At 39.2% G+C, this 24,797-nt stretch overlaps 4 protein-coding genes across 6 annotated transcripts in view; 1 reads left to right on the forward strand and 3 right to left on the reverse strand.

The window, feature by feature from the left end:
* Positions 1-1,152: 1,152 nt before the first annotated feature.
* LOC124379276 (complement C1q-like protein 3) lies at positions 1,153-6,268 on the forward strand. The gene is made up of 4 exons (XM_046839524.1): positions 1,153-1,390; positions 1,881-1,931; positions 2,196-2,318; positions 2,594-6,268. The coding sequence occupies exons 1-4, from the start codon at positions 1,222-1,224 to the stop codon at positions 2,872-2,874; spliced, it is 624 nt and encodes a 207-aa protein (XP_046695480.1). The 5' UTR covers positions 1,153-1,221; the 3' UTR covers positions 2,875-6,268.
* tagln2 (transgelin 2) lies at positions 6,120-12,142 on the reverse strand. The gene is made up of 5 exons (XM_046839526.1): positions 11,981-12,142; positions 8,518-8,701; positions 8,157-8,328; positions 7,578-7,677; positions 6,120-6,553 (listed from the first exon to the last, which is right to left on the reverse strand). The coding sequence occupies exons 2-5, from the start codon at positions 8,695-8,697 to the stop codon at positions 6,409-6,411; spliced, it is 597 nt and encodes a 198-aa protein (XP_046695482.1). The 5' UTR covers positions 8,698-8,701; positions 11,981-12,142; the 3' UTR covers positions 6,120-6,408.
* Positions 8,810-24,797, reverse strand: part of nfkbib (nuclear factor of kappa light polypeptide gene enhancer in B-cells inhibitor, beta) — a 29,913-nt gene continuing 13,925 nt past the window's right edge. The window contains exon 7 of the transcript XR_006924392.1: positions 8,810-8,860. The gene's annotated coding sequence lies outside the window, so the exon portion shown is untranslated. The remainder of the gene's footprint in view (positions 8,861-24,797) is intronic.
* Positions 17,743-21,511, reverse strand: tppp2 (tubulin polymerization-promoting protein family member 2). Of its 3 annotated transcripts, none has more exons than XM_046839528.1 (4): positions 21,355-21,511; positions 19,261-19,499; positions 18,567-18,720; positions 17,743-18,477 (listed from the first exon to the last, which is right to left on the reverse strand). In XM_046839528.1, the coding sequence occupies exons 2-4, from the start codon at positions 19,455-19,457 to the stop codon at positions 18,283-18,285; spliced, it is 546 nt and encodes a 181-aa protein (XP_046695484.1). In that variant the 5' UTR covers positions 19,458-19,499; positions 21,355-21,511; the 3' UTR covers positions 17,743-18,282. The 3 variants fall into 3 exon arrangements, with proteins under 3 accessions (XP_046695484.1, XP_046695486.1, XP_046695485.1); XM_046839530.1 differs by having other exon boundaries at positions 19,261-19,458; positions 21,355-21,493; XM_046839529.1 differs by lacking the exon at positions 21,355-21,511 and adding an exon at positions 19,929-20,078.

The raw sequence follows: 24,797 nt of genomic DNA on the forward strand, positions 1-24,797 counted from the left end.
GGCAAATGGAGTAATTGTAAATGATCTGCAGGGGTTTTCAGCACGGAGGACTCTTCAAGACAGATGAGTGTAGACCCTGAAGGCCTGGAGATTTTTCCCCCTCTAATGAACCAGAACAAATAGATGCAGTTTAGGAAATGATGCAAAGAACAGCTGCTATCAATGTTTTTCTTGGAAGGTTAAACTTTGATGAAGTGTCCGTCACTACAAAAAATAATTTAATTGTTTAATTGCTGCGCGGTATGAGGGTACTGGAAACCCGTAGTGTTATAGAAATGAAAAATGGCTTCAATCAAAAAAATTATAAATCATTAATTGAATGTAATAATTTAATACAATTTCAGGAGTGTGCTGTTAAAGGAAAATCAGCTTAGGGTTAATAATTGTTGTCAAAAGATGAAAGCAAAAGAGGATGCAAGTGCAGACTTTCTTCAAGAAGGTGCAAACAAACAAACAGGAAGACGAAAAAGCAAGACAATGTAACTTAGTCTGCGTTTACACTAATCCAATTAAATATGCAATGGCGTTTTCATCTAAAAACGCTCCGTGTTCACATTATGGTTTTCAATCATTGGAACGTCTGAAAATGCTTACGCCCCTGTACTGCCCAAGAGAAAAATGTAAGACACTTTCACCTGAGTCAAACATTATGCGTTTTCAAACAAAAATGTATGTGTGCACATGGCCTTCAATTAATTTACTCATTAACAGAGAATGAGGCACAGGTGCAAACACAGTCACGTAACAACAATCATTGACGTGCAGTGGCTGGTGGTAAATGCAGTCCGGTGTTGAATTCACCCAAACCCTGACATTTACAGCATTTGGTGAGGGTAAAAGGGCGGAGCTAAAAGGGGAGGAACCTGCTTCCAAATTTGCATCATGCATATTCATGTATCATTTTGTCATTTATGGTAAAGAAGACATTTTTAAACCATGTTTTGGGCTTAATACGATTTTGAATCTTTAAAGTAAATGTGATGCTGTATTGTATTCAGGTAAAGGAACACTTGAGCAATAAGTCGAACAGGTGTCCTCATCCCACCTCCCCTACACCAGATTTAACAAACACTCCACATTCTCATCGGAAAACTTGGTATTATATGTGCACAAACACACAGAGTGTGTTACGAAACACTGAGGGGTATTTAAACAAGAGGAAGTGACTCGCCAATAGGGGAGAGACCAAACCTGAATTCCCAGACCTGGAAGATTTTAGCAATGAAGGCAGCTGTGATTTTCACTCTGGTGTCTGCCCTGGTCCACAGCAGTCTTCAGGATGCCGAGACTCCTGCCTCAAAACTGGACCCATTCATGGAGTACATTAATATGCGGGACCAGCTCATTGAGATGAGTATGGAAATGAGGATCATGCAGATGGATAATAAAGGTAAACCGCTTTAACCAACAGAGAGGTTGGGTTTTTTTTTTTTTTAGTATTGGTACAAAACGTACACAAGTGTATAATATATTTACATTTAAATGTTCTTCAATTAATTCAGTTTTTTTAAATTAACAATGAAAACCCCAAATATAATTTAACAATAAAATTAAATAAAAAGAATATCCGAATTATGAATTACAAAGAAATGAATGAATTGAACATTTGTCAAAATAAAAATCCACCCAATGTAATAATTTTTTTTTCAATATAAATTAATTAATTAATTAATTAATGATTTTAAAATGACTAGAAACTACAGTAGGAAATCAACATTGTTAAAACGTTCAAATCTCCTTTAAATATACCTTCAAATGAAGGTATATGCATTCATTATGTTAACAATTATGTCAACAATTATCCTGCTTGAAACTGCATTTTGACTTTCCAAACAATTTTTTTTTTTAACTTTGATTGTGACCTGCATTTTTCCAATCAGATATGGAGGCTCTAATGGGAGAAATAGAGCTGGAGCTGAAAAATCAGAAAGGTAAGCATTGTTTCATGTCGCTCATGTACTCATGTACGCACAAATTTGCCAACAGTTAAATGATAGTAAAGTTGGAGTGGTCAGAATGTCTTCTTGGTGAATGTGGAAGTGGCCAGAATGCCTTTTGGGAGTAGGTGGGAGTGGCCAGAATGCCTTTTAGGAGTAGGTGGGAGTGGGATTTGATATTTGGCACAAGGTTAGTGCCATGTTGGCTCTACTCTATTATGTGTGTAATGTGTCATGATGCTGTTTGTTGGTCCACAGCGATACGCAACATTGCCTTCTCGGCTGCTCTATCTAATTCTGTTGGACAGTATAATGAAGATGTTACTCTGGTCTACTCAAAGGTCATTACTAATACTGGACAAGCCTACAACCCAGTTACAGGTAACACCAAAACCACCTGAACATGAAATGAACTGAATAAATTATGGTTTTTGAAAAGTCTGACTAGAAAAATGTTCTATCGCAAAATCAATTTGACTTGTTACCTTTACTGTGAACTGTCTATTAACCTGCTAATCACTTAAACATGCTAATGCTGCTAATCTCATCTTTACAATGAAGTACTATGACAACACTAATATACTTGGTGAAATGTCAGAAGATCTTCTGGAAAATCTGTGAAAAATCCAACTGCAAATAATTTTGTTTTGACACAGGGATTTTCACTGCACCGCTAAATGGAATTTACTACATCAGGTTCACGAGTTGTGGAAACACAGGAAGACACGGCATGGCTGTCGATCTGTACAAGAACAACGAAAAGATGAGCGGTTTAGTCAAAGAAAGTGATGGCTACATGACGTATTTCTCCGGTGGTCTCATCCTTCAGCTGGAGGTGGGAGACACCGTTTACACCAAACTCCCCGCCAACACCAAGCTCTACGACGACGTGAACAATCGCACCACTTTCAGCGGCTTCGTCGTTTCCCTCACGTGAGAGTCGGCTGTGGGGTTTTTAACAGGAACGTGACTCGGCCCTGACGTCCACAATGTTCTGTCATAACTCACCCTTCTAGAACGTTCTTTCATAATCCTTGCTTTGATTTCTGGAATGTCTTATTTTAAAACCTTGCTCTTTGTTCTTTCTCTGAATGTTCTTTCAAAACCTCACTGAGAATTTTTTCCTCAAAGCTTTACATTCTTTAATCTTCATTTAAAACCTCTTATTGATTGAACATGTTCTTTCAGAACCGTACTTTGGGTTATTACGATGGCATTTTGGTGGCACATTGAATAAAAAATTTAAGAATTCGAAGATTACAAGATTAAAGTCGTAGCAATACGAGAATAAAGTATAAATATTTTGAGAATAACGTCGAAATTACAAGAATAAAGTCGAAATATTTCGAGAATAAAGTCGTAGCGATACGAAAGTGAAGTGGTAACATTTTGATAAAAATCACAGAATTGCAAGACACTTTTCACAGTTTTGCATAAAATGAATGTGGAGGATTGGTTAAATCGGATTTTAGGTTAGGATTTAGCAATAAGGAAATTCTTTTGGTGCATCAGTTATAATCAGTAAACAAACACTGCGGCGGTCATGTAGGAAACGTAATTTATTCCGAAGTTATCAGTGGTTACATCTGCATGCTATTCGAAGAGGAGATGTGGTTTCTCAATAGAGTATGAGGACGATAATCAAATAAATCGATCCTGAAGGAACTTATTTCTCAAAATATTACGACTTTAATTTACATTTGTGGCATTTGGCAGACGCCCTTATCCAGAGCGACTTACAACTGAGCAGGGGAGGGTTTTAGGGCTTTTGCTCAAGGGCCCAGCAGTGGCAGCTTGGTGGTGGTGGGATTTGAACCTGTGATCTTCTGATCCAAAGCCCAATGTCTTAACCACTGAGCTACCACCTAATTTCGCTCTGCTGTAGAGATTAAGAAAAACTTTTTATGCATTTTCCAAATAATTATCTGAATAATAAATCCAAACCTGACCCTGATTCATTCTAAACTTATTTTCCCTCTTTTCTTTGTTTATATTTCCTTTGTTCAGCTGTTCTGAGGTCTCGAAACTGCTTTTTACAATGTAACCTTAAGACTCCATACACCAGGTGGCAGTGTGACACTGGCATTTATCTTTTCTTCTCTTCTACCCTGCCTAAATTTGTTCAAGTTCATTCTTGCAACACAATTATAATAATACTTATAATTGTTATTACTAAACAACTGAATTACTTTTGGATTTGCAGGCATGTCTAATCATTTTTAACATGAAAATGTGAGCACAGCCGCAATAGTGTTTTAGTTTGGGGCAAAAAAGGATCGTTTTCCGATGTTCGGTATCCAGTTAAATGAAATGGTTTATCTCTATAGTGCTTTTACAATGGAAATTGCCTCAAAGCAGCTTTACAGAATGTAAGGATTATAGAACATAAATCTGCCTAACATTGAGAGGAACCAGACTCAAAAGGGGAACCCATCCTCATTTGTGTGACACAAAGTGTATAATTATAAACATTATATTTCAAACATTGGGGAAAAACAATGAAATATCATAACTGGCGTGTATGAATATAAGTAATGTCCTTTCTACAGTCTTATACGCTCAGTTAGAATTGTCGAACCAGGTGCTTGGTGCTTCAACATTTACAGATTCAACACCGATAATGAAGATTTGTCATAGGAACGAGGGAGCAATAAAGTATCCTGGAATATGATGCTTTCAAATCCTTCTCTCGTTACAGCCACGCCCTTGAGAATAGCTTAATAATGTGAATGGGTGGCGAATGCATTTTAATGTTGCACCACTGCAACACATGAATGTGAGTGTAAAGTGACGAAGCAGGGAAGGACGTCCTGCAGAAACACCTGGGAAAACTGTGCAGAGCCCGGAGCTGAATCTCCTGATTGTTTCTCTTTTGTTTTTGTTGTTGTTGAAGGAAGCATATGTAAAAATGGAAGGAAGGTGAATCAGGAGAAAGGAATTCCTGAGGAATACCACTGCAGGTTGAACATAGATAAGAAAAGTGGTTAAGGAAAGAAAAGGAAGGTCGGAGTGAACGAATGCTGTAAACATGATGTAAACAGATGGAATTTAAAGGATTTAAAGGATGGATACAGAGATGGAGAAAATGAGGAAATCCAGGCGACATCACCGTCTTAATGCAAATACCAAGGAGATGTGTTAAGCTGGAACCATGACAACGAGTTCAAACAAGTCAGGATTTTAGCGATTACAGGCAACTTTAATGCCATTTGACCTTCTGATTCCTGTTATTTAAACATAACCTTCTAAACTAGTTGTTGCTAGCGGCTAATCAGGAATGTTAGATCTTCCTGTTCAGGTTTTTTGTCAGGGCCGTTAAAGTAAAATCAGAAGGAAATATCTATTCAGGCCTACATGCTCAATCTCTAAGTTTTTGCTCGGTATTGTGTGTGTGGGTATGTGTAGAGCAGAGTTAGCATTTCCTTTCCAAACACACTGTTGCTATGATAAACAGCTGGGGAAAGATAAGAATACAGCGAGCAAGTGAACTTTACATACACGCTACATGCAAGATTTTCCCCTCAGAGATGATTATTTATAGCCCCTTTCGGTTCTCTCTTGCAAATAAGTTACTGAGTAATGCAAGGCAGCGATACAATTATGAACTGCACAAAGGCCATGTTAATGAGATCTGCCCAGGAAGCTTCCAAAAGCCACAACCTATAAATATGTACAAGTATACAAAGTAGTCCCTTCTATTATTACCATCAAACTCCATCATTTATTGACTGTGTTTATCGAAATGTCTTGCTGTCATGGTGCAATCCTTGAAAATTGGACGTATTAGACAATGTTAGGTCACGCCCATTTTTATGACATCACAAAACGGGCGCAACAAACGCCTAATATCATACATGATTCCAGGACCTTCAAATTTCAGTGTAGACATTCCTCTAATTCGAATCAGAATTAGAAAATTATGAACATGTAAATAGTGGAGGGGTGTTTTTTCTTTTTGTTACATGCACCGTGTTCCGTTCTCTCGGTAGGTGAAAGGGCCTCCACCAAAAAAAAAAAAAAGAAAAGGAAGATGAAATGGTAATGGAAGTTGAGCTAGAAGGGAGGAACAAAACTTTCCTATCTCATCTCTCACTTGTCATGGAAAATCCTCTTGTCTTACATAACAGTAAATTCTACACTCTGGGATGAAGACTTCGAAGCATCAGAAGCAATGAGATCAGCTGAGGTGAAAAACGTAGCAATTTATTTGCAAAATCATCTTCGGAATAATCAATATACAATGCACAAACATGCTGAGATTAAAGTCCTTTTATTAGCATTAGGCTAATTTTGAGATGAGGGTATGTGTGTGTGTGTGTGTGTGTGTGTGTGTGTGTGTTTAAAATAGATTGTTGTATTTTTGTTTGGAAACTACAATGAAAGTGATTATAAATGGTTGGTCCCCTCCATTGTCCAGTTTTCTGACTGAGTGGTTAGAACTGGGTGCGTGTCGAACATCTGTAGACAAGGTTTAGTTGATGATCTGCCGGGGTAGCCCATAGCCGGTCATTCCTGCCTGAGATGCTCCTCTGTTGGAGCCCATCTGCAGGCCAATGACGCTCTGACCCTCCTTTAGCTGGTCCTCCGTGAAATCCCGCTTGTTCTCCTGCGCTTTCCTGATAAACGTGTTCAAATAAAATTAAATAAACGTGTTTACAATGCGTTTTACACTTTAGTAATTGCCATTACAGAGTGAAAGTTCTTGATGTGAACCCCATGCTTGTTTATACCTAGCTAGCAAATCTCACAATATGTTACAAATATTAAAAAGTGTTTTATGGCCAGCTTCGAATGAACCCAACGGCAAAAAAAACCTAGAAATCAGGTCTCTAGATCAAAAGCTAGTTCTGAATTTTCCATCATGGATCAACCAACAATTACAAATTTTTTAAATCAATTCAATCCTTTGGAGATAAAATTTAGAGCAAAAGTTCCAGAAGGATCAGTGAGCCTTACTCACTAACTTCTTTCATTTTAATCATTACACATTAACACATCTGGTAGACTTTTATCTAAATCCAATCTTAACAAGTCCTCCTAAACAATGCTGTGCTGAGATTTAAACAGGACCTCTGTGTAAATCTGAGCCACGATTCTTAATGATTAATACAGTTTACTCCAATCTGTCATTCTTTTTTTCCTCTCTCTCAAACACTGACACAGACGTTGTTGTTTTTATGAGCACCTTTCACAGATAATTCATAGACATTCACATGGCTAATGTCAACTGGAACTATGATTTTATTGAGTAACAGCATCTTTAGGCACTTTGGATTTTGTAAAATAAACTCCTGCTTTGTGAGGTCCTGTGGGATTTTGAGGACACAACACAACATTGTCATTATGAGGACTTCTAGGTCCTCACAAAAATGCTACAAAACACGTACACATGCATACAAAAACAAGGTTAATGTTTTAACTCCATAAAACCTTGAAAACAGTTCCTTATCAATGCTACTGTTTCTTTACTCTCTTCACACTGCTGCATGTGCATGCATGTGTGTGTGTGTGTGTGTATGTGAGAGTGTTGCGTCAGCGTCTTCTGCAGAAGAAGAAGTGTGTGTATGTGTGTGTGTGTCAATGTGTGTTGTTTGGTTACCAAAGTGATTGAAATCAAGAACAGGAAGTGGTATTACTCACCTATGAAACCAGTTTGGGTCACCTCGGTAACATTCGCCCTTAGTAACTGCCAAACTTCCCAGAGACATCAGAGTCATTTGTACTGCTGCCAAGTCTTTACCTATACTCACATACACACACACACACACACACACACACACACACACACACAGTCAGTCTGTGTATAGATTTTTTACCATGATTAGCACATTATGGGCGTGCACCAAACCACATCATGTTTTCTATTTTGCCCAATACATTACAGGTCCTTATTAGGCTGTCACTGAGACATGACCTAAAGTAGTGCATTGTGGGATACAATGTAGAGTAATGTAGTGAATTAGGTGTGTACCTTACGAATGAAATGAATAAAACACTAATTTGTACAATCTGACCTGCAGAATCAAAAGGTGAAAGAGGAAATAATCTCAAAATACTGAAATTGGTATGTGGAACCTGGTTTGGGAGTCTCATGATGCTAGCCGTATCTCACTGAAGTTTTGTGGCAAATTTGATAAATCCACATTGAGAACATTGTTAGTCAGAAAGCATTCAAAAAGCATAAAGCAATGGAAGACTCGTATATCCCAGAATCCCCACCTTCCCAGAGATCCACTGTTTGAAATATGTCCGATTTGGTGACTCCGTATCTCTCAGAAGCTGTAAGGAACTGCGAGATCTGCTCCATCTGCTTGAAGGCCATGCCGGAGCTCTGGATCTTCTTTACTGGCTTGGAGTCCTTATAAAGGCTGTTAATGAGCTCGCACAAAATCTGCAGGTGGAAAGGAGGGGTGATGTAGCGAGAGAATGATGGAGGGAGAACAAAAAAAATGTACACATATAAGTATATTTTTTTTTGTTAATTTTAAAGACTGAATTTGTTAAATTAATGTGAAATACAAAAGTGACACACACACACACACACACACACACACACACACACACACACACACATACTTACACATCCATCTTTCAACCATGTCTGGAAGCCCTGTTTTCCGGGTTGTGGTTTCCCCACTGACGGGCCACACTGAGCTGATATCCACTCGACGAGACGCTCCTCCAGCTCAGGGTCGTACTTCTTATCGATCTTACTCTGAACCTCACGGCTCAAACCGTATGAAGGTCCCTTGTTCGCCATTATGCTTGTGAAACACACGAACACACAATTTCAAGCCTCCATTCATATTTAGAAATTGACTTGACACATACACACACATTTACATACTTATACACATATATATATAAGCAGACACACACACACACACACACACACACACACACACACACACACACACACACACCTTCAGGTTGTATGTATACTTCTAGGGACTTGTTTATGGGAATGTTACAGTAACCTCGCTTACAGATAAGCACAGACACATAAATATCAATACAAGGTTGGAAAACAAACAGCCAAGACATCATAATTTTCATGTGACTGCAATTACTGAGGACATTTATATTACTGTGGGAATGTTACAAATGCTCATATACATGCACACACACAGCTGGTCTGTCTTGCATTGTGAGGACCATCTATTTAATTATAATAATGAGGCCTAATCAAATACTGTATTTAGGCTGACAGCTGCAGATATATTCCTACTGTTTTGGAGCTTTCACACACACACACACACACACACACACACACACACACACACAATTGGTTTTATTTGCATTATGAGGATTGTCTATTTCACATAAAGTTCTACTGTTTTCGAGGTTTTGTATGTGTAAGTGCAGTTTCTGTAATTGTATTGAAGTTACATAATATTTCAATAAAGTTGAGTAACATTTTAGAAAGGTACTCAAGAATAAATTCAATGCGACACAAGGAGGCCTGTGTGTGTGTGTGTGTGTGTGTGTGTGTGTGTGTGTGTGTGTGTGTGCGCTGTCCCAGTCGAGGCCTCACGCTTGACCGAGAAAGAAGCACACGCCCACAAAACTGGCCCACAGTCTGTAATCACTAACTGCTGATCTTTGTTTATATGTGTGTGTGTGTGTGTGTGTGTGTGTGTGTGTGTGTGTGTGTGTGTGTATATGTATGTGTGTGCAATTGTGTGCTTTAAAAAAGGTTTACATTATGACTTCACCAGCTTCCTTAACAAATGTTTCATAATGTAATCTGATCCAGGAATTAAGTATCATTCGTGATTCAATATGGCTTCATAAACATTGTCCTATACATAGTATTGTAAATATCACACATGCCATGTACATGGTACAAATGTTTTAGCTAGTTAACTCAACAAACAAATCGACAGCAGAAAGAGTGTTGAAACCGGAGGACACCCTGAAACCCCCACAACCCCAACTTCCTGCCAGTGATTCTTCCTGTGTTTCAGAAGCACAGCCACATCCTTTAGCTAAAAACCTCTCCTCATTTCTCAACACACAGGTCATGACAAGGTCGCGTTTGAACACGATGCTAAATCCGAATTGTTGAAATGAAGCACTATGAAACAAACGATTCAGTAGCATCAGCATCGTGCAGATTCGTGTTTTAGCACCAGACTGACTTACTGTACTCGAGTATTCCAAGAGCTTCAAACATTCAGTGTTTTAGTACAATTACAGTGCAAAGTAAAATTCTGTTTCATTGTTCTGCACATCAGATCTGAGTGTGTGAGATACACACACCCAGTGGGAGAACCCTCATTACACACACAATCTCAGCAGAATGTTTTTCAGAAATGTTTTTCATTCAAAGTACCCTGGAACAGAATGCTTCTGATAAGTCCACACTGTCCAACACTGCCACAAATAGTGCATAAAAAGTTCGCACCTGTGAAACACAGTTTCAGTTTGTACCAGAATTACAAGGACCAGTGGGAATTATGGTTTACGTGACCTCTTTGAGGAACTGTGTAAACTATGAGCACAATATCAGACTTTTCCATGGTTTATTGAAACATAGGCAGTTTGTAGATTCAAAAGAAAACATAGGAAATAAATTGTTTACACACCGGTAATACTTTTTTGTGAGGACATTCCATTAATATCATTACTGTAACTATAGAAATCAGTGGCACATAATGGTGTGATGTTTTGCTACATTTTTTCAGATACTGCTAAAGTGTTTTATTAATCTTATACCTGATCAAAGCTCGACATGTGAGTAAGAATGTAATTAGCTATTAGCTAGTTACTAAGTTTGTGTGTTTTTTATGATCAACTTTATGCAAACCAGTTGGAATTGACGATCTAGAGATCTAGATTTTGTTGCTGACATGACCTGACATGACATCATCCACCTGAGATGGTATGTGATGTGAACAGCATGTTGCAGCTGGTCCTGCATTGTGGAAGAAATGTATGTGTGGCTAAGTGTGTGTGTGTGTGTGTGTGTGTGTGTGTGTGTATGTTGCCTGGAGGTGCATGTCTTACACATTGCATTGGTCAGGTGCCTCCTGTATTTGTTCTCTGCACCGGGAGTGTGTATGTGTACACATAATTTATGCACTAAGACCTCATGCTGAGTGTGTGTGTGTGTGTGTGTGTGTGTGTGTGTTTCTGAAGAAAGATTGAAAGAGAGTGAGAGAATGATGTTGCAATATCCTTTCCCTAGGCCCGTCCAATCCTGTGAGTGAGAGTGGAGTGTGTGTGTGTGTGTGTGTGTGTGTAGTTATTTAACAACATGCATTAATTGTATTATTTGAGCAGCCTCATTGGGTGTTCCCACACACACACACACACACACACACACACACACACACACACACACACAGAACAGTTACACAATTTAGATTGTGGTTATTGACGATGTTGATAAAAAGTTACTGAAAGATCGGTTGGGTAATGTTTTACAGACACACACAAACACACACACACACACACACACCCATGCACACACACACATTCAGACCCACATGTGCACGTACACACCCATACATTTATACTTAGAAATGCACACACATACACACACGCACACACACACAAACACACACACAGTGGAATGCTTTAATGCTGCAACTCAAAGCGAGAGATCGTGAGGAATGAAAGGAACAGATAGAATGATAGTGATTGAGATGGAAGAAAGAAAGAAAGAAAGAAAGAAAGAAAGAAAGAAAGAAAGAAAGAAAGAAAGAAAGAAAGAAAGAAAGAGTGTGTGAGAGAGAGAGAGAGAGAGAGAGAGAGAGAGAGAGAAAGGGAAACGTTCTCGTGACATGGCAATTCCCAAGAAATCTCTATATATGAAGCAACACACACACACACACACACACACATTTGCTGCATTCTTTCGCTTGTTGGCACTTGTCCGTCTGTGCGCACGGGCGCGTGCGTGTAAAACAAGGAAACACTGTATTCAGTAAAACGGAGCCTCTTCTGCATTTCTCTAATATTAACCTGAACTCACACACACACACACACACACACACACACACACACACACGCATTAATACTGTGAACGTTATACTCACTGTGTAAGTGGAGAAAAGGTCCTGATGTACAGGTGTGCACCTCCAGCAAGAGTGTGTGTGTGTATGTGAGAGTGAGAGTGTGTGTGAGCTGTTTGCTTCCTCTTATTGAAACTCAAAGTTCACTCAGTGAAGAGGGAGTGTCGGGAGGAATGAGTTCGACACACACACACACACACACACACACACACACACACAGAAGGGAGGAGAGGAGAAAGAAAAAAAAATTAGATGGCCTTTTAAGGCTGTGGGTTTTTTTTTTTTTTTTTTTTGCTCTTTTCCGCTCTCTCTCTCTCTCTCTCTCTCTCTCTCTCTCTCTCTCTCAGTCTGCACCCCTCCCTCCCTCTTTCCTTTCTTTTTCCTCTTCTTTTTTTCAGGAGAAGAGGAGGGGGAGGCAGACGGATTCTCTGAATGCCTCCTCCGCCCCTCTGCCCAGAAAAAGGGATAATAGGGATGAATGGGTGTGAGAACTATAGAGAGAATGATAACGAGATGGTGATAGATAGAGATAGATAAAGAGAGATAAGAGAGAGAGAGGGGGGAGGTGGTATTTTGGGTTGGGTCAGGCCTTCAGCAGTGTAATCACAAACAGCATGTTAATGAGAGACCAGTAATGAAGATAAACTGATTGAGTGTGAGAGAAAAGCACAAAGAAACAAGAGAAAGAGAAAAAGAGGGAGAAATGTATCTTTCCTTTATCTTTCATAGAACATTAGTTTTGTGGTTACAGTAGGAACTCGACTTCGATTATGGAGGTCCAAGAAAAAATATAATCGGCAAAAGAAAAAGAAGTCAAAATGATGGCGAATGTGTGATGAACGAGTGATAATAAATAGGTGATGATGAACAGGGGATGATGAACGAATGATAATGAATGAGTGATGATGAACGAGTGATGATGAATGAGTGAGGATGAACGAGTGCCTCTCCCACACTCCCATGGTAGCACAAAAATAAAACCAGCTCTGATCTGAAGCTGTTCACGAGCTGGTAATAAAAGTAAAAAGTGATACATTATTAATGAGCACAAAGTATAGTCTGTGTGTGTGTGTGTGTGTGTGTGTGTGTGTGTGTGTGTGTGTGTGTGTGTGTTATTTAGCCACACAGTTCAAAATAAAGATGTTAAATTGAAGTGTCAACCAAAAAAAAAGAAAGAAGAAAGAAAGAAATGAATGAAAGAAAAAGAAAGAATCAAACAAAAACAAACGGGTGGATGGATGGATGGATGGATGGATGAATGGATGGATGGATGGGCAGAGGAATGGAGGAATAACTAGAAACCGATGAAAGAACAGATAACTAAAACAGGACACAAGAAAGAAAGAAAGAAAGAAAGAAAGAAAGAAAGAAAGAAAGAAAGAAAGAAAAGAGAGAAAGAAAAGAGAGAAAGAAAGAAGGAAAGAAAGAAGGAAAAGGGAGAGTGGGCTGGATATGAACAGAGACAACGTGAAAGAAAGAGAAAAAAAGAAAAGAAAAGAAAAGAGAGAGAGAGACAGACAGACAGACAGACAGACAGACAGACAGACAGACAGACAGACAGACAGACGGATGGAGATAAGGACATAGAGTGCAAGAACAAATGATGTAGAATGTTACAAAAACGTCAAAAAGCAGATGTGATTGCTCAGCAGATGTGATTGCTCATCTCACAAGCACACACACACACACACACACACACACACACATACACACTCACTCTCTCACTATTGCCAACCGACTCACAGATGTTTTTGGAGTCTTGTCTTAACATGTGCCGTGATGTCATTATTTTGCTACACAAACTCATTGCGTTATCGTCTGCCACACACACACATACACACACACACACACATACACACACACACACGCACACACACTTACACAGACACTGTAATAGACACTGTATAACACTGAGTCACTTAGTGCTCTTAGCTGTAAACCATCATCATCATCATCATCGAGTGAATCACAGTAACTTACTCCGTAACTATTCCCTGACGTGTTCCACTTCTAAACTCTTCGGAAGTATATTGGCCAAAAGTTTGTGGACACCTGACCGTGAGATTACTATGTGCTTCTTTCTGAACATTGAGTCCCAAATAGCTCTTATAATAACCTGAACTCTTCTGGAAAGTTTCTGATTTTGTGGCAATTCCCTCATCTACAAGGATGTTAGTAAAGTCAGGTATGATGTAGGTGAGGTAAGAAGTTTCCTGGGGTGCAGTCAATGCTCACATTCATCCCAAAGGTATTCAGTAGGGTTTAGAGCTTTACGAGGTGTTATCAAAGTTTAGAGACTAGCTTTGTTACATGAAAGTACTTTATCTACTTTTTACCTTCAAAATAATCCCCTCACTTCCAGCATTCCTGCCACTTCTGGAACGTGTCCTGGAAGTCTTCTTTTTGTCAAAGCGTGTCAAGCACATTCTGATTGATGAAGATGTAGGAACGATTGATGAAGACGTGGTAGCGCACGTGGTCAGAATAGCACCTCGGAAAAAAACTCTAACCTCCAACACAGCATATCTTCATGGACCATGTGTACTTTCTGTCTGGAACAGGATGTTTCTATTGTTCACGTGAAGGGAAAAGTTTGTAGTACGATATTCAAAGACGTCCTACACAATTGTGTGCCTCAGACTTTGTGTAAGAAACACATATGGCTGGAAAAGTGAGATACAATACTTTCTTTTACATGTGAAACTATTAATAAGTGACAGCGCTATACTTAGCATAAAAAGCTAATGAACGTTTAAAAGATTTGTCCATACTGAAAAAAGCAGCAAGGATGAACGAAAACGCATCATGAGGACAAAAATGAGTCCAAAATACTCCTTTTTCCCCAGGTGTCTTAGGGAATTACTAATTTACAAAAATTACAAAGAAATGTGGACAAAGAGAGAGAGAGAGAGAGAGAGAGAGAGAGAGAGAGAGAGAGAGAGTGTGGGAGAGAGAGAAGGAATTTCGGGCGAGGTCACGACTTCAGGGAAAATGCGAATGAGAGAATGAAGATCCTGTCAGCGAGACAAAACAAAGAAGCAAGGAATAAAATCGGAAAGGGTGAGAGAAAGAGAGAGAGAGAGAGAGAGAGAGAGAGAGAGTTCTATCTTCTCTTTTTCTGTCCAATTGTGAGAGATAGATCATTGAGTCTCACGTAAAGCATCCAGTTAAAGTTCAGCTTGGTCAAAGGAAATGGTTTGGTTTTGTGCTTTTAGGACCAAGAAAGAATGTTGCATTATAAAATAACATAAAATCACCAAAAATATCAACATTTACCTCAGAAGTCTTGGGAAATGTCTTATAGAAAGTTCCTAGTAATATATATTGAGTCATATAACAAGCTTTTCCTCAGAATTGGGGGTAAAATATCGTATCAAAAAACCCTGAGAATGCTAATCACACTTTTACACATTCGGCTTGTTTTTTCAAGCTAACACATACAAATAATGAAACGTTTACCACAATTTTTCTTTTAAACAAGACAAAACCATTTAAATATATAAACATTCTCCTCAGATATCTTGGTAAATTAGACTTATTGGACAAAAACTAATCACACTTTAATCCAGTCAAATTAGCATAACTCAGAACATTAGCATTCCACAGAACTCTTCATTCCAAGTGTTTCATCACAAAATCTGAGACACACTGAGATACACACACTCATAACTCTTTTCTTTTTTCTGGAGGAACATGTCTGAATCAAGACATAACCCGGGACATCCTGCTCCTCGGATCATCCGCTCGCTCTTTACTGCGTTCGAACTGCCAAAAAGACTTACAGTGTTTACACTCCAGATTTCCTTTTTCTCCAGATGTAGTCGATCAGCTGAGATGTGTTTCAGTGTAAAGGTCAGAGAGGGTGAGTGATGTCCACACTTCAGGGTTTGACACATCACCCAGTCATTTTTAGCATCTTAAACTAAATTTGACTGAAACTGAACTGAATCTCAAACTGAAAGTTTCTGTCTCTGAATGTCACACAATTAACTATAAACATGAAACAAACACCTCTGATACCCTAATAATAATAACAATAACCAGGTTCCAGCAAGTTCTATCACTTGGTCACATGACTGATAAACTGGTGATGATGCGATTTCCTGAGGGCCACCAGTTCAGGTATTCCTCTGAGTCTGTGGGGAGAACTTCAGACTTCTCCTGCTCTCACTATTGTATGTCTTTCATTATTATGTCTATCAATTAGAGCATGATGCATGGGTGGAGTTCATGCGGCCTCAGCTTCACACACACACACACACACACACACATTAGCTAACACATAAGAAGACACCTGCCAATGTTTGTGGTAACACTTTGTTTTTTAAATATATATATCGCTGTGTTTTGGTGTGTGAAGAGACAAATGTGGGTCCTATCTCTGTCTCTCTGTCTTACACTCTGTCTGTCTTCTTAGCTACGAGGTATTCTTCTATCCACACCTGACTGATTCACTTCTTGATAATGTCCACTCTTCTGCAGCTGAAGATGTTCTCCACATGAACAGCCTAAAGATCCATGAGATTACTGTGGAGGGTTCAACTTAAGAATCTTAAAACTTTGGACTGTACTAGATATCAACAGCTCTGCTACAAAGGCTTAGGGCTGCTATTGCAATAATGATGGCGCTATAATGAATTGTAGTGGGAGGACAGTGGGAGAAACTTAACCTGAGGAGATCGGCATTAAGAAACTCCCCCAAAGTAAAAGAAAATAGAATTTATTAATAACCGTATGTTCATTTCCGGAACAACATGCTTCAGTTCCAAAATAAATATTTCCATGGAAAAGATCCAATCTTGAATATAGAATTTATTTAGAAACTAAAATAAATACCATGCCTCTTTTGAAACTACTACTGAAAAAAAAGTTTGGTTGAACAAACATGGTTTTGGGTTAAGAAGATTCCGAGATAAAGATTTCCAAACAGCGACGCAGGCAGGCAGCAATAATCCGTACAGACACTGTATGGATCACATTGAGTGGAAAATCAAATGTAAGTGAACCAAAGTCAAATATTGTGCAAGATGCTCAAAACAGATCGAAGAACCTAATCCCAAAAGAATGTCGTGGGTAAAGAAGAAAGCCATTGATAGAGTGAAAGTCCTATGTTCACTTAATGCGAAGCCAAAGCAAGAACCCACAAGATTTAAAAAAACAAAAAAAAACAATGCTAAAACAAATTATGGGACAGACTCCAGAATTAAGATCCACAATCCACTTTTTTCAAACACAAAATAATTCAGGAGATATTTTACATATTAATAAAAAACTCAAGCCCATATTATTAATGAGACATACTTAAAAAGAACAAAAGCTAGACCCTATAAGAGCTAAGGCCCAGATGCTAAAAGATCCAAAGCAAGGAGCACACAAGATCTAGGTTCCTGACCCCACAGAAATCCATATTCTAAACCCCATAAAATCCAAGGTACAGGCCAAACTAAATCCAAAATCTAAACCCACAAGAATCAAGGTATAGACACCATAGGAACCAAAATTCAAACTATACAAATTCAAAGTTCTAGTCACCACATTGTCCAAATTCAAAACCATCGATTCAAAACGTACTTTATCTAATAACCATGCTCACAATCCCGAACTCCTAAGACTAGGTACAAGTTTGAGACCCTAACCTAAGATCCAAAACCAATGGCCATGAAATTAGATTGGAATCAGACTTCATATTACCAAAAGGCCACGATTATAGATGCGTGTAAAGATGAACTGAGGTGAAAAATTGGCTGTAGTGTATATAATCTGGAAACATACAAAAAAACACATGGTTTTGATTTGAGGATATACTTTATTTTGGGGAATGGTCAATCTGTTCAGTTACAAATGCTAAAGAAATTCTTGCCAAAAGAAAACATTTGCTTGCTTTACAGAAAGAGTGATATCAGGGAAAGCTTTGTATTTGCAAGCTTTGCAAATTCTACCCGCTGAGATAAATCTGTCTTTCAACATACAGACAAAAGAGTAAATAATGCAGAGAATGCTAGTTCATTGCTCACTGGATTATGTTGTTAGTTTCGGTATAAAGTGTGTTAGCTTAACGATTTTCAACCCACACACTAAATCTACAGTGTAAGTGATGACCACTATAAGGCACTAATATTAGGACAACAAAGCAAAAGATAAAGCATTTGTGACGTGATTTGTGGAAGGTTACTTAAGAGTTAGTTGTTATAAAGATATATATATATATATATCGTGGCTAACCCTTAAGGCTAGTTTGTGTTCCATGGAAATGAAGTGGGTATAGATACATTTATATATATATAATACTACATGCAATAGTGATGATCAGAATCTTCCTCTTCCTTTCATTGTTCTTCTTTCACTTTGCTGTCATAAGTGCCGTGGCCCTTGTATGCGCTCACGTAGCCGCTCGTATCAGGGATATCCTCTCTTCCGTCTTTGCCTTTGCCCTTTCCCGAGTCATCGAAGCGTTCCTTGTGAGAGCCGGTGTATTTACTGGTGTCTGTCAAGCGGTCCACGGCTCCCGCCTTCGCTACTTTCTAGACACATGGACACACAGAGACCTTAGAACTGTCATAGGACTGTCGACTGATAAGAAAAGATGTGCTCGAGATCTTTAAATCCTCACCGTGATGCCCAAGTTAGCCGGCTCTTTGCCTGCAATGAGGCCATAAAGGAGCTGCTGGGCCTCCTCCTGGCTCTTCCCTTTAAAACGCTTTGGAGCCAACTCCACAAGTGCCTGGGTAAACTGCTCAAACGTAATCACACGTGCCGTCTTGTCTCTAAAACACACACATGCACATTTTATAGATGTTTGAATTCCATCATCAATTTCAGTTTTATTTTTTACCACTCAGTGTGAGGTGATATCAAAAAGCTTTAAGACTAGCTGGATTTTCAACGAGTAGTGTGGGGGCAGAAGTGAGATCTCGTGTGTGAGGAGAGCCCGGTGACAGGGTAGTTTATTGTCATGGAGCATCCAGTTATTCGCACTGTCCAAGATGAAATCGCAGATGTGGTAAAGCACATGGTCAGATTAGCACCAGTTGTACGGCTCCCGATGCACACAGGATAATAGCTTTTGTTACACTGATTTATAAAGGTCGGTGAACCCTGCGACTGTGCATGCAGCCTTGTGCTGCCATCTGTTGGAGTGTAACAAAACTAGACTTGAAACCTTTTAATACCACCTCGTATATGAGGACACCGTCCAACATCTAGCAACCAGAACTTGGTTATGAATTGTCAAGAGGAGCATGATGTACCTTCGACAGAACATAACCGGTCTAATTAATTAGGGATAATCCAGGCAAGAGACTTACTTGACTTTGCTGAAGACGATGTCGGCGTCGGTGATGGTGATGCTCTTGCCGTCAATCACCTTGCAATCTTTGCACAGCTTGGCAAAGTTCTTCCCGCTCATTTCCTTCCCTGTGGCTTTGGTGTCTCCATGCACCGCAAACTTCTTGAACGCCGTCTCCAACTCCGCCAAGGACGCCGAGCCAGAACCTTCTGCCATGCTGCTGAGAAAACAGAGGAGCGCAGATCGGAGGAACTATGACTGCAGAAAGGAAGGAGTATGAAGGAACAAAAACAGCAAAGTTTTTAACAAGGGATTGTAAAAATAATAGAACAAGATATAATAATAATATGGCTGTAGGATAATGATTTGGAATGAAAAATGTTAGTTTGTAAATTATTAACTTGACATTTCCATCTTTCTTCTTTCTTCTGTTTTTAGATTTAATTAAATGTTTTTTATTAAATAAATAATGCTAGGAAGGTTCACTATCTAGCTCAAAGAACCAAATTTAAGGAAGTTTCACTATTCGGTGTACGCTGATCAGGAGATTGTACTCGCCCCAGAGTGTCAGTAAAAACACGGTTTAGGATTCAGAACACTCAAACTTTACTGGGTTTTAGATTTGATCGTTACTGGGTTGAAATTTACAGGGTTTAGGATTTGATAGTTACTGGGTTGAAACTTAACTGGGTTCAGGATTTGATCTAGCTCCTGCACGGTAGGTTGCACGATGCTGAATGACCCGCTGCTGCTCAGTGTTCTGGCCTTTTATACTCTTGATGGAGAACGGTGTACTGTGATGTCAGAGGTAACTTTTAATGAGTGGTAAACTGTGTATCTCCCCCTGTGGTGAAGCATGGAAATACAACTGAATGGGAATCCTTTCCTACAAATAATGATAATGTACTATGATTGGTCATGGTTAGAGTTGGGGTTCGGGTTTAAGGGATAGTGTTAGGGCTTGGAGATAGAGTTGGAGTTGAGGGTTTTGGGTTGGTTTAGGGCTAGAGTTAAGGGTTTGGTCTAGGGTTAAGGTTTAGGTTTAGTGTTTAGGGTTAAGGGTTGGCACTAGGGCTAGGGTTAGGGTAGGGATTGGGGCTAGGGTTTTGGGTTATAGTTAAGGTTAAGGGTTATGGTTAGGGTCTAAGCGTCATGCTTTGGTTACGCTTAAGGCTTAGGATTTTGGATTAGAGATTATAGTTAAGTGTTAGGGTTAGGGTGAGAGTTTAGGGGTTGGGGTTAGGATTAGAGTATTGGGTTGTGTTTAGGGTTAGAGTTACGGGATTAGGACTAGGGTTAGAGTTAAGTGTTATGATTAAGGGTTAGGGTTTAAGGTTAAGGGTTGGCACTATGGCTAGGATTAGAGTTAAGGTTTAGGGTTAGGGGCAAGGAATTGGGGCTAGGGTTAAGAGTTAGTCTTATGGGTTATCATTAGAATTTAGGATTAGAGATTATAGTTAAGGGCTATGGGTAAGAGTTAATGCTAAGGTTAGAATTAAGGATTAGCGTATGGGTAAGAGTTGATAGCTAGTTTTAAGGGTTAGGATTATGGATTAGAAATTATAGTTAAGTGTTAGGGTTAGGGATTTAGGGTTAGAGATTCAGAGTAGTGTTGGGGTTAGAGTTTAGGGTTTTGGGTTGGGTTATTATTTAGGGTTAGCGTTATGGGTTGGGGGTTGGGATTAGGGTTAGGAGTTTGTCAGTTCGATGTGGTAAAACAAGAGTAAAATGCTTCCTGGTGTGCTGTTCGTTTCTTCTTGCAGCATCTCCCTGTGTTTTATTCCGTATCGCTGTACAAATTAACCGATTCAGTGCAATATATTTGTTGAAAGCAGAATTATGTCAGGTGGGAGAGATTTCTGTTGCTTGTTAGCAATGTGAGGCTCAAAGCTCCAATGTAACACTACAGAAGTAAACATCGGGGCAGCAGCAGACATGTTTTGGCTGATGGACTGCATTTTGAGCAAAAAAAATGACAAGATAAACATTTTCATTTGAAATGATTTGGTAAAGAATAAAAAAATAAAACGAAATCTGGACTCGCCCATCAGCCCGAGTTTACGGTATTACATTTATTTGTGTGTGTGTGTGTGTAATATATAAGATGACCTACCTGTGAATGAAGCAGGATGCTCTTACTCCTTATACTGTGATGCTTGCACAAAGATGCTGTGAGTGTGTGTGTGTGTGTGTGTGTGTGTGTGTGTGTGTGTGTGTGTGTGTGTGTGTGTGTGCATGCGAGCACATTTCCTCCCTCCTTTCCCTGATCTCCATCTATGTATCCATGGGTGTGTGTGTGCGTTTGCTCTGACGTAACCTAGAGAATGAGAATGAGGAGGAGGAGAAGGAGGAGGAGAAGGAGGAGAGAAGGCACAGCCCAGCACAAAGCATGACATCATATTCACTGTTTCTATCAATTTTTTTGCCACACTTGCCATCTTTCTCTCCGTCTGTCATTTATCCGTCTGTTTGTACTCGTTGCCCTGATTTGCTTCTCAATTATTTTTCACTTAATGCCTGTATGGTCTGTTTGCTTGTGTTGATTCAGTCTGCATCTTTCTCTCTGCTGCCACGCCCTAGCTAGTCATTAAACACACACACACACACACACACACACACACACACACACACACACACACACGCACAGGGAGGGTGAGTGAGAGAAGGAGATGGAGAACAAGAGGTTTGAAGGAAATATGTAAAATGTGTGAAGATTTGAGTAAAAACATTATTTTTATTTATTTATTTATTTATTTATTTATTTATTTATTTATTTATTTATTTATTATTGTCTGTCCTTTTTACCCATTTTTTTAAAATTATTTTTAAAACCTTGGTAGCTTGGATGAAAAGGTCATGACTTCTAATCTCAGCCTCACCAAGCTCCCACCTCGGGCCCCTGAGCAAGGCCCTTATATAAGTCAATCTGCCAAATGCCGTAAATGTAAAGCAACTTTTTCAAGAAAAGGGCGGGGCTAGTTACTGCTAATATTACATAAGTTACAAATCAGTTACTACAGAGTTACACTCTTATAAAACTGTATCCTTTTAATGGGCATCTGCCAGATGCTGTAAATGTAAATCCATTTGGTCAAAAAAGAGGAGGGGCTAGCTACTGCTAATTATTATAAAAACCAAACTATTATAAAAAAACAAAACAAAACACAAATGTATCCAGGATGTGTATATTCACTTTCAACTCCTGCAGTTGTTCTGGTTTCAGGGCGATGATACCTATGAAAGAATTCATAAAATTATACTCCACCATTTAACTCATTGTTAGCAACCGTAGCCCAACAAAAATACAATGACCAAATGAGTGTTTCCATTTATTCAGACTCCAGAAGGCACTCGACTCGAAGACACAGCCGAGATTCCAACACGTCGTACCAGTCACAGTAAAACATTTTCCACAGAAATGTGGTTACGGGAGATGAATTAATAGATGAATGAGGCTATTGACAGACAGGCAAGACTCAAATCTATGAACTGAATCATCCCACTGTTTGTCCGACTTGTATTATCTTGCATTGGAACCGTGATTCCGATCCTGAGGCTCAGCATTTCGTCAAGTTTCCATGTTTGGATGGCAATAAAATGTGACTTGACATGAAGAACGCTAATAAATAGTAAATCCAGCAGATCATCCTGTGTGCTTCTACCCATCTGACAAACTCAATAAATTCTCCCCCAACCACCCCTACAAATTCAGCTTTCTAGTGCAACCATTTTGAGACTGACTGTTTGTTTGACGCTTCAGAAAATAATGAAATACAGATTGGGACATCATCTGGTAATGATGATGTGCCCCAGTAAGTTTGCAAGAGGCAGAGCAGAGGCTCACACTAAAACCAGGGACTTCAATGAAGTGAAAAATCCCTCAGTGATGCTTTATGGTGGATTTGGAGCAAATCATAAAGACAATAAATGTGAGGTGGGAATACAGACTGGGTGGGATGCCAGATCATCCCAGGGTTTCATTAGCACACAAACTTACACTCATTCACACCTAGCTACAGGCAACCAATGCTACGCCTACACTAATCCAGATCCGTTTAAAAATGGTTTCCCAAAAGTTGCTCATCCACACTGAAATGTCTGAAAACACTCACGTCGTTATAAAAACCCAAGACCCGCGCATTTCCACCTGGCATTTATATATTTTCTGCCTCTTTCAAATGTGGTGCCAATGACCAAATCTGTCACCATTTTCGAAAGCCTCTGTTTTCACAGTTAAAAACCCGTGCTTTCAACTCTAATTGTATAGCGAGAAAATCCCACGCCTTGTAAACGACCTCCTTCTCAAGTGTCGGACACTTACATTCGTCAATCACTGAGAGACACAGAGCTAATTCAGTTTCAGTGTGTCCCGAGCGATCACGAGCAAACAATGTTTATTATGTCGAGTTCATGGGAAAACTAGGTCATGTTTAAGAGAACACAAGAAATAAAAATATATAGTGCATTGCCTTTCTGGACCTCCGTAGGAAATGTGATCTTTAAACGTCTCTTTGTCTCTGACAAGCTTTGAGTCCAGAATTCTTATAACACCCTCCTGTGGCTGTTGCAGGCAATGCCGAAAACCTTGTCTGTGCCCAAACAGATCGAGAGTCCACACAATATTGAAAAGAAAGAAGCATGCTAAATAATAATAATTTTGCTTGCTGGAAATGTTTGTCTGTTGCTATGTGTAAAACTGTACGTTTTTGTTATACACTCCATGGGCATTGGGTTACTGAATGAATAACTGTGGAGTGTTGCTACCTCACAGATGCACGATTGATCCTGAGGTCTTGGATTGTGTCTCAAAACATGTAAAAAACCAAAACAAAACAAACAGGCCATGAGAAGAAAGGTGTACAATTTCATTCAACAATGATCAGATCTCAGATCAGTGTCCATCAAAATTCAGTTCTTCTCTTTTTCTTCCTCAAACACTGAGGTTGAACGTCAAGTTCGTTACTGCGTGCGACATTAAGCTTTGGCCCAAACTGACTCGAAATCACAGGGATTTTTTGTGTGTTGACAAAACTAGTGACTCACTGACCTTGACCAACACACACTCTTGTGTCTCTGAGAGATGCATTACGCTTGTTTATGCCTGCATAACCATGTTTGTTGTTGACACTCTCGTAGTCCAATCTGCTGCAATCGAACTGAAACTCGAGCACAGAAACAAAAAAATGTGGGATGAGGATTTGTGGGAATTTCGCTCCACTGAACATGTGCGGAAGTCATACATGATGTGTACATGGTACCATACTAAAGAGGAGTGTGTATCTATTGGCTAACTTTGTAGTTTAATTGCTCATCAGTGGTTTGAACTGAAACAAATAAATGAGAAACTTTATTATTCTAATGGATTCTTAGATTTGACAAAAATAAGGTTTTAAGAAAAGATTTTGGAAATTAGATTTATATAGAACCGTTGAATTTTCCCAGAAGGAAAACTGAAAAATTCCGTATTTCCAACAAGTGTATTTGTACTTTTCACTTCATCTTCTGGTGGTTTCCATGCTGGTGTTGTCTTGGACATGTGATCCATGAATACCTCTC

This window comes from Silurus meridionalis, chromosome 25 (genome assembly GCF_014805685.1).
Source record: "Silurus meridionalis isolate SWU-2019-XX chromosome 25, ASM1480568v1, whole genome shotgun sequence".
Taxonomy (NCBI): domain Eukaryota; kingdom Metazoa; phylum Chordata; class Actinopteri; order Siluriformes; family Siluridae; genus Silurus; species Silurus meridionalis.

What these genes read in the sequence shown, in the direction of transcription:
- tagln2 (XM_046839526.1), bottom strand. Translation starts at nt 8,697, where the DNA reads ATGGCGAACAAGGGACCTTCATACGGTTTGAGCCGTGAGGTTCAGAGT. An exon ending in CATGGTTGAAAGATGGATGT is followed by an intron (nt 8,329 to 8,517) that starts GTAAGTATGTGT and finishes TTCCACCTGCAG; the next exon opens with ATTTTGTGCGAGCTCATTAA. An exon ending in GACCCAAACTGGTTTCATAG is followed by an intron (nt 6,554 to 7,577) that starts GTGAGTAATACC and finishes CACGTTTATCAG; the next exon opens with GAAAGCGCAGGAGAACAAGC.
- LOC124379276 (XM_046839524.1), top strand. Translation starts at nt 1,222, where the DNA reads ATGAAGGCAGCTGTGATTTTCACTCTGGTGTCTGCCCTGGTCCACAGC. An exon ending in GGAGCTGAAAAATCAGAAAG is followed by an intron (nt 1,932 to 2,195) that starts GTAAGCATTGTT and finishes GTTGGTCCACAG; the next exon opens with CGATACGCAACATTGCCTTC. An exon ending in AGCCTACAACCCAGTTACAG is followed by an intron (nt 2,319 to 2,593) that starts GTAACACCAAAA and finishes GTTTTGACACAG; the next exon opens with GGATTTTCACTGCACCGCTA.
- tppp2 (XM_046839528.1), bottom strand. Translation starts at nt 19,457, where the DNA reads ATGGCAGAAGGTTCTGGCTCGGCGTCCTTGGCGGAGTTGGAGACGGCG. An exon ending in ATCGTCTTCAGCAAAGTCAA is followed by an intron (nt 18,721 to 19,260) that starts GTAAGTCTCTTG and finishes TGTGTGTTTTAG; the next exon opens with AGACAAGACGGCACGTGTGA. An exon ending in CGGCTAACTTGGGCATCACG is followed by an intron (nt 18,478 to 18,566) that starts GTGAGGATTTAA and finishes CCATGTGTCTAG; the next exon opens with AAAGTAGCGAAGGCGGGAGC.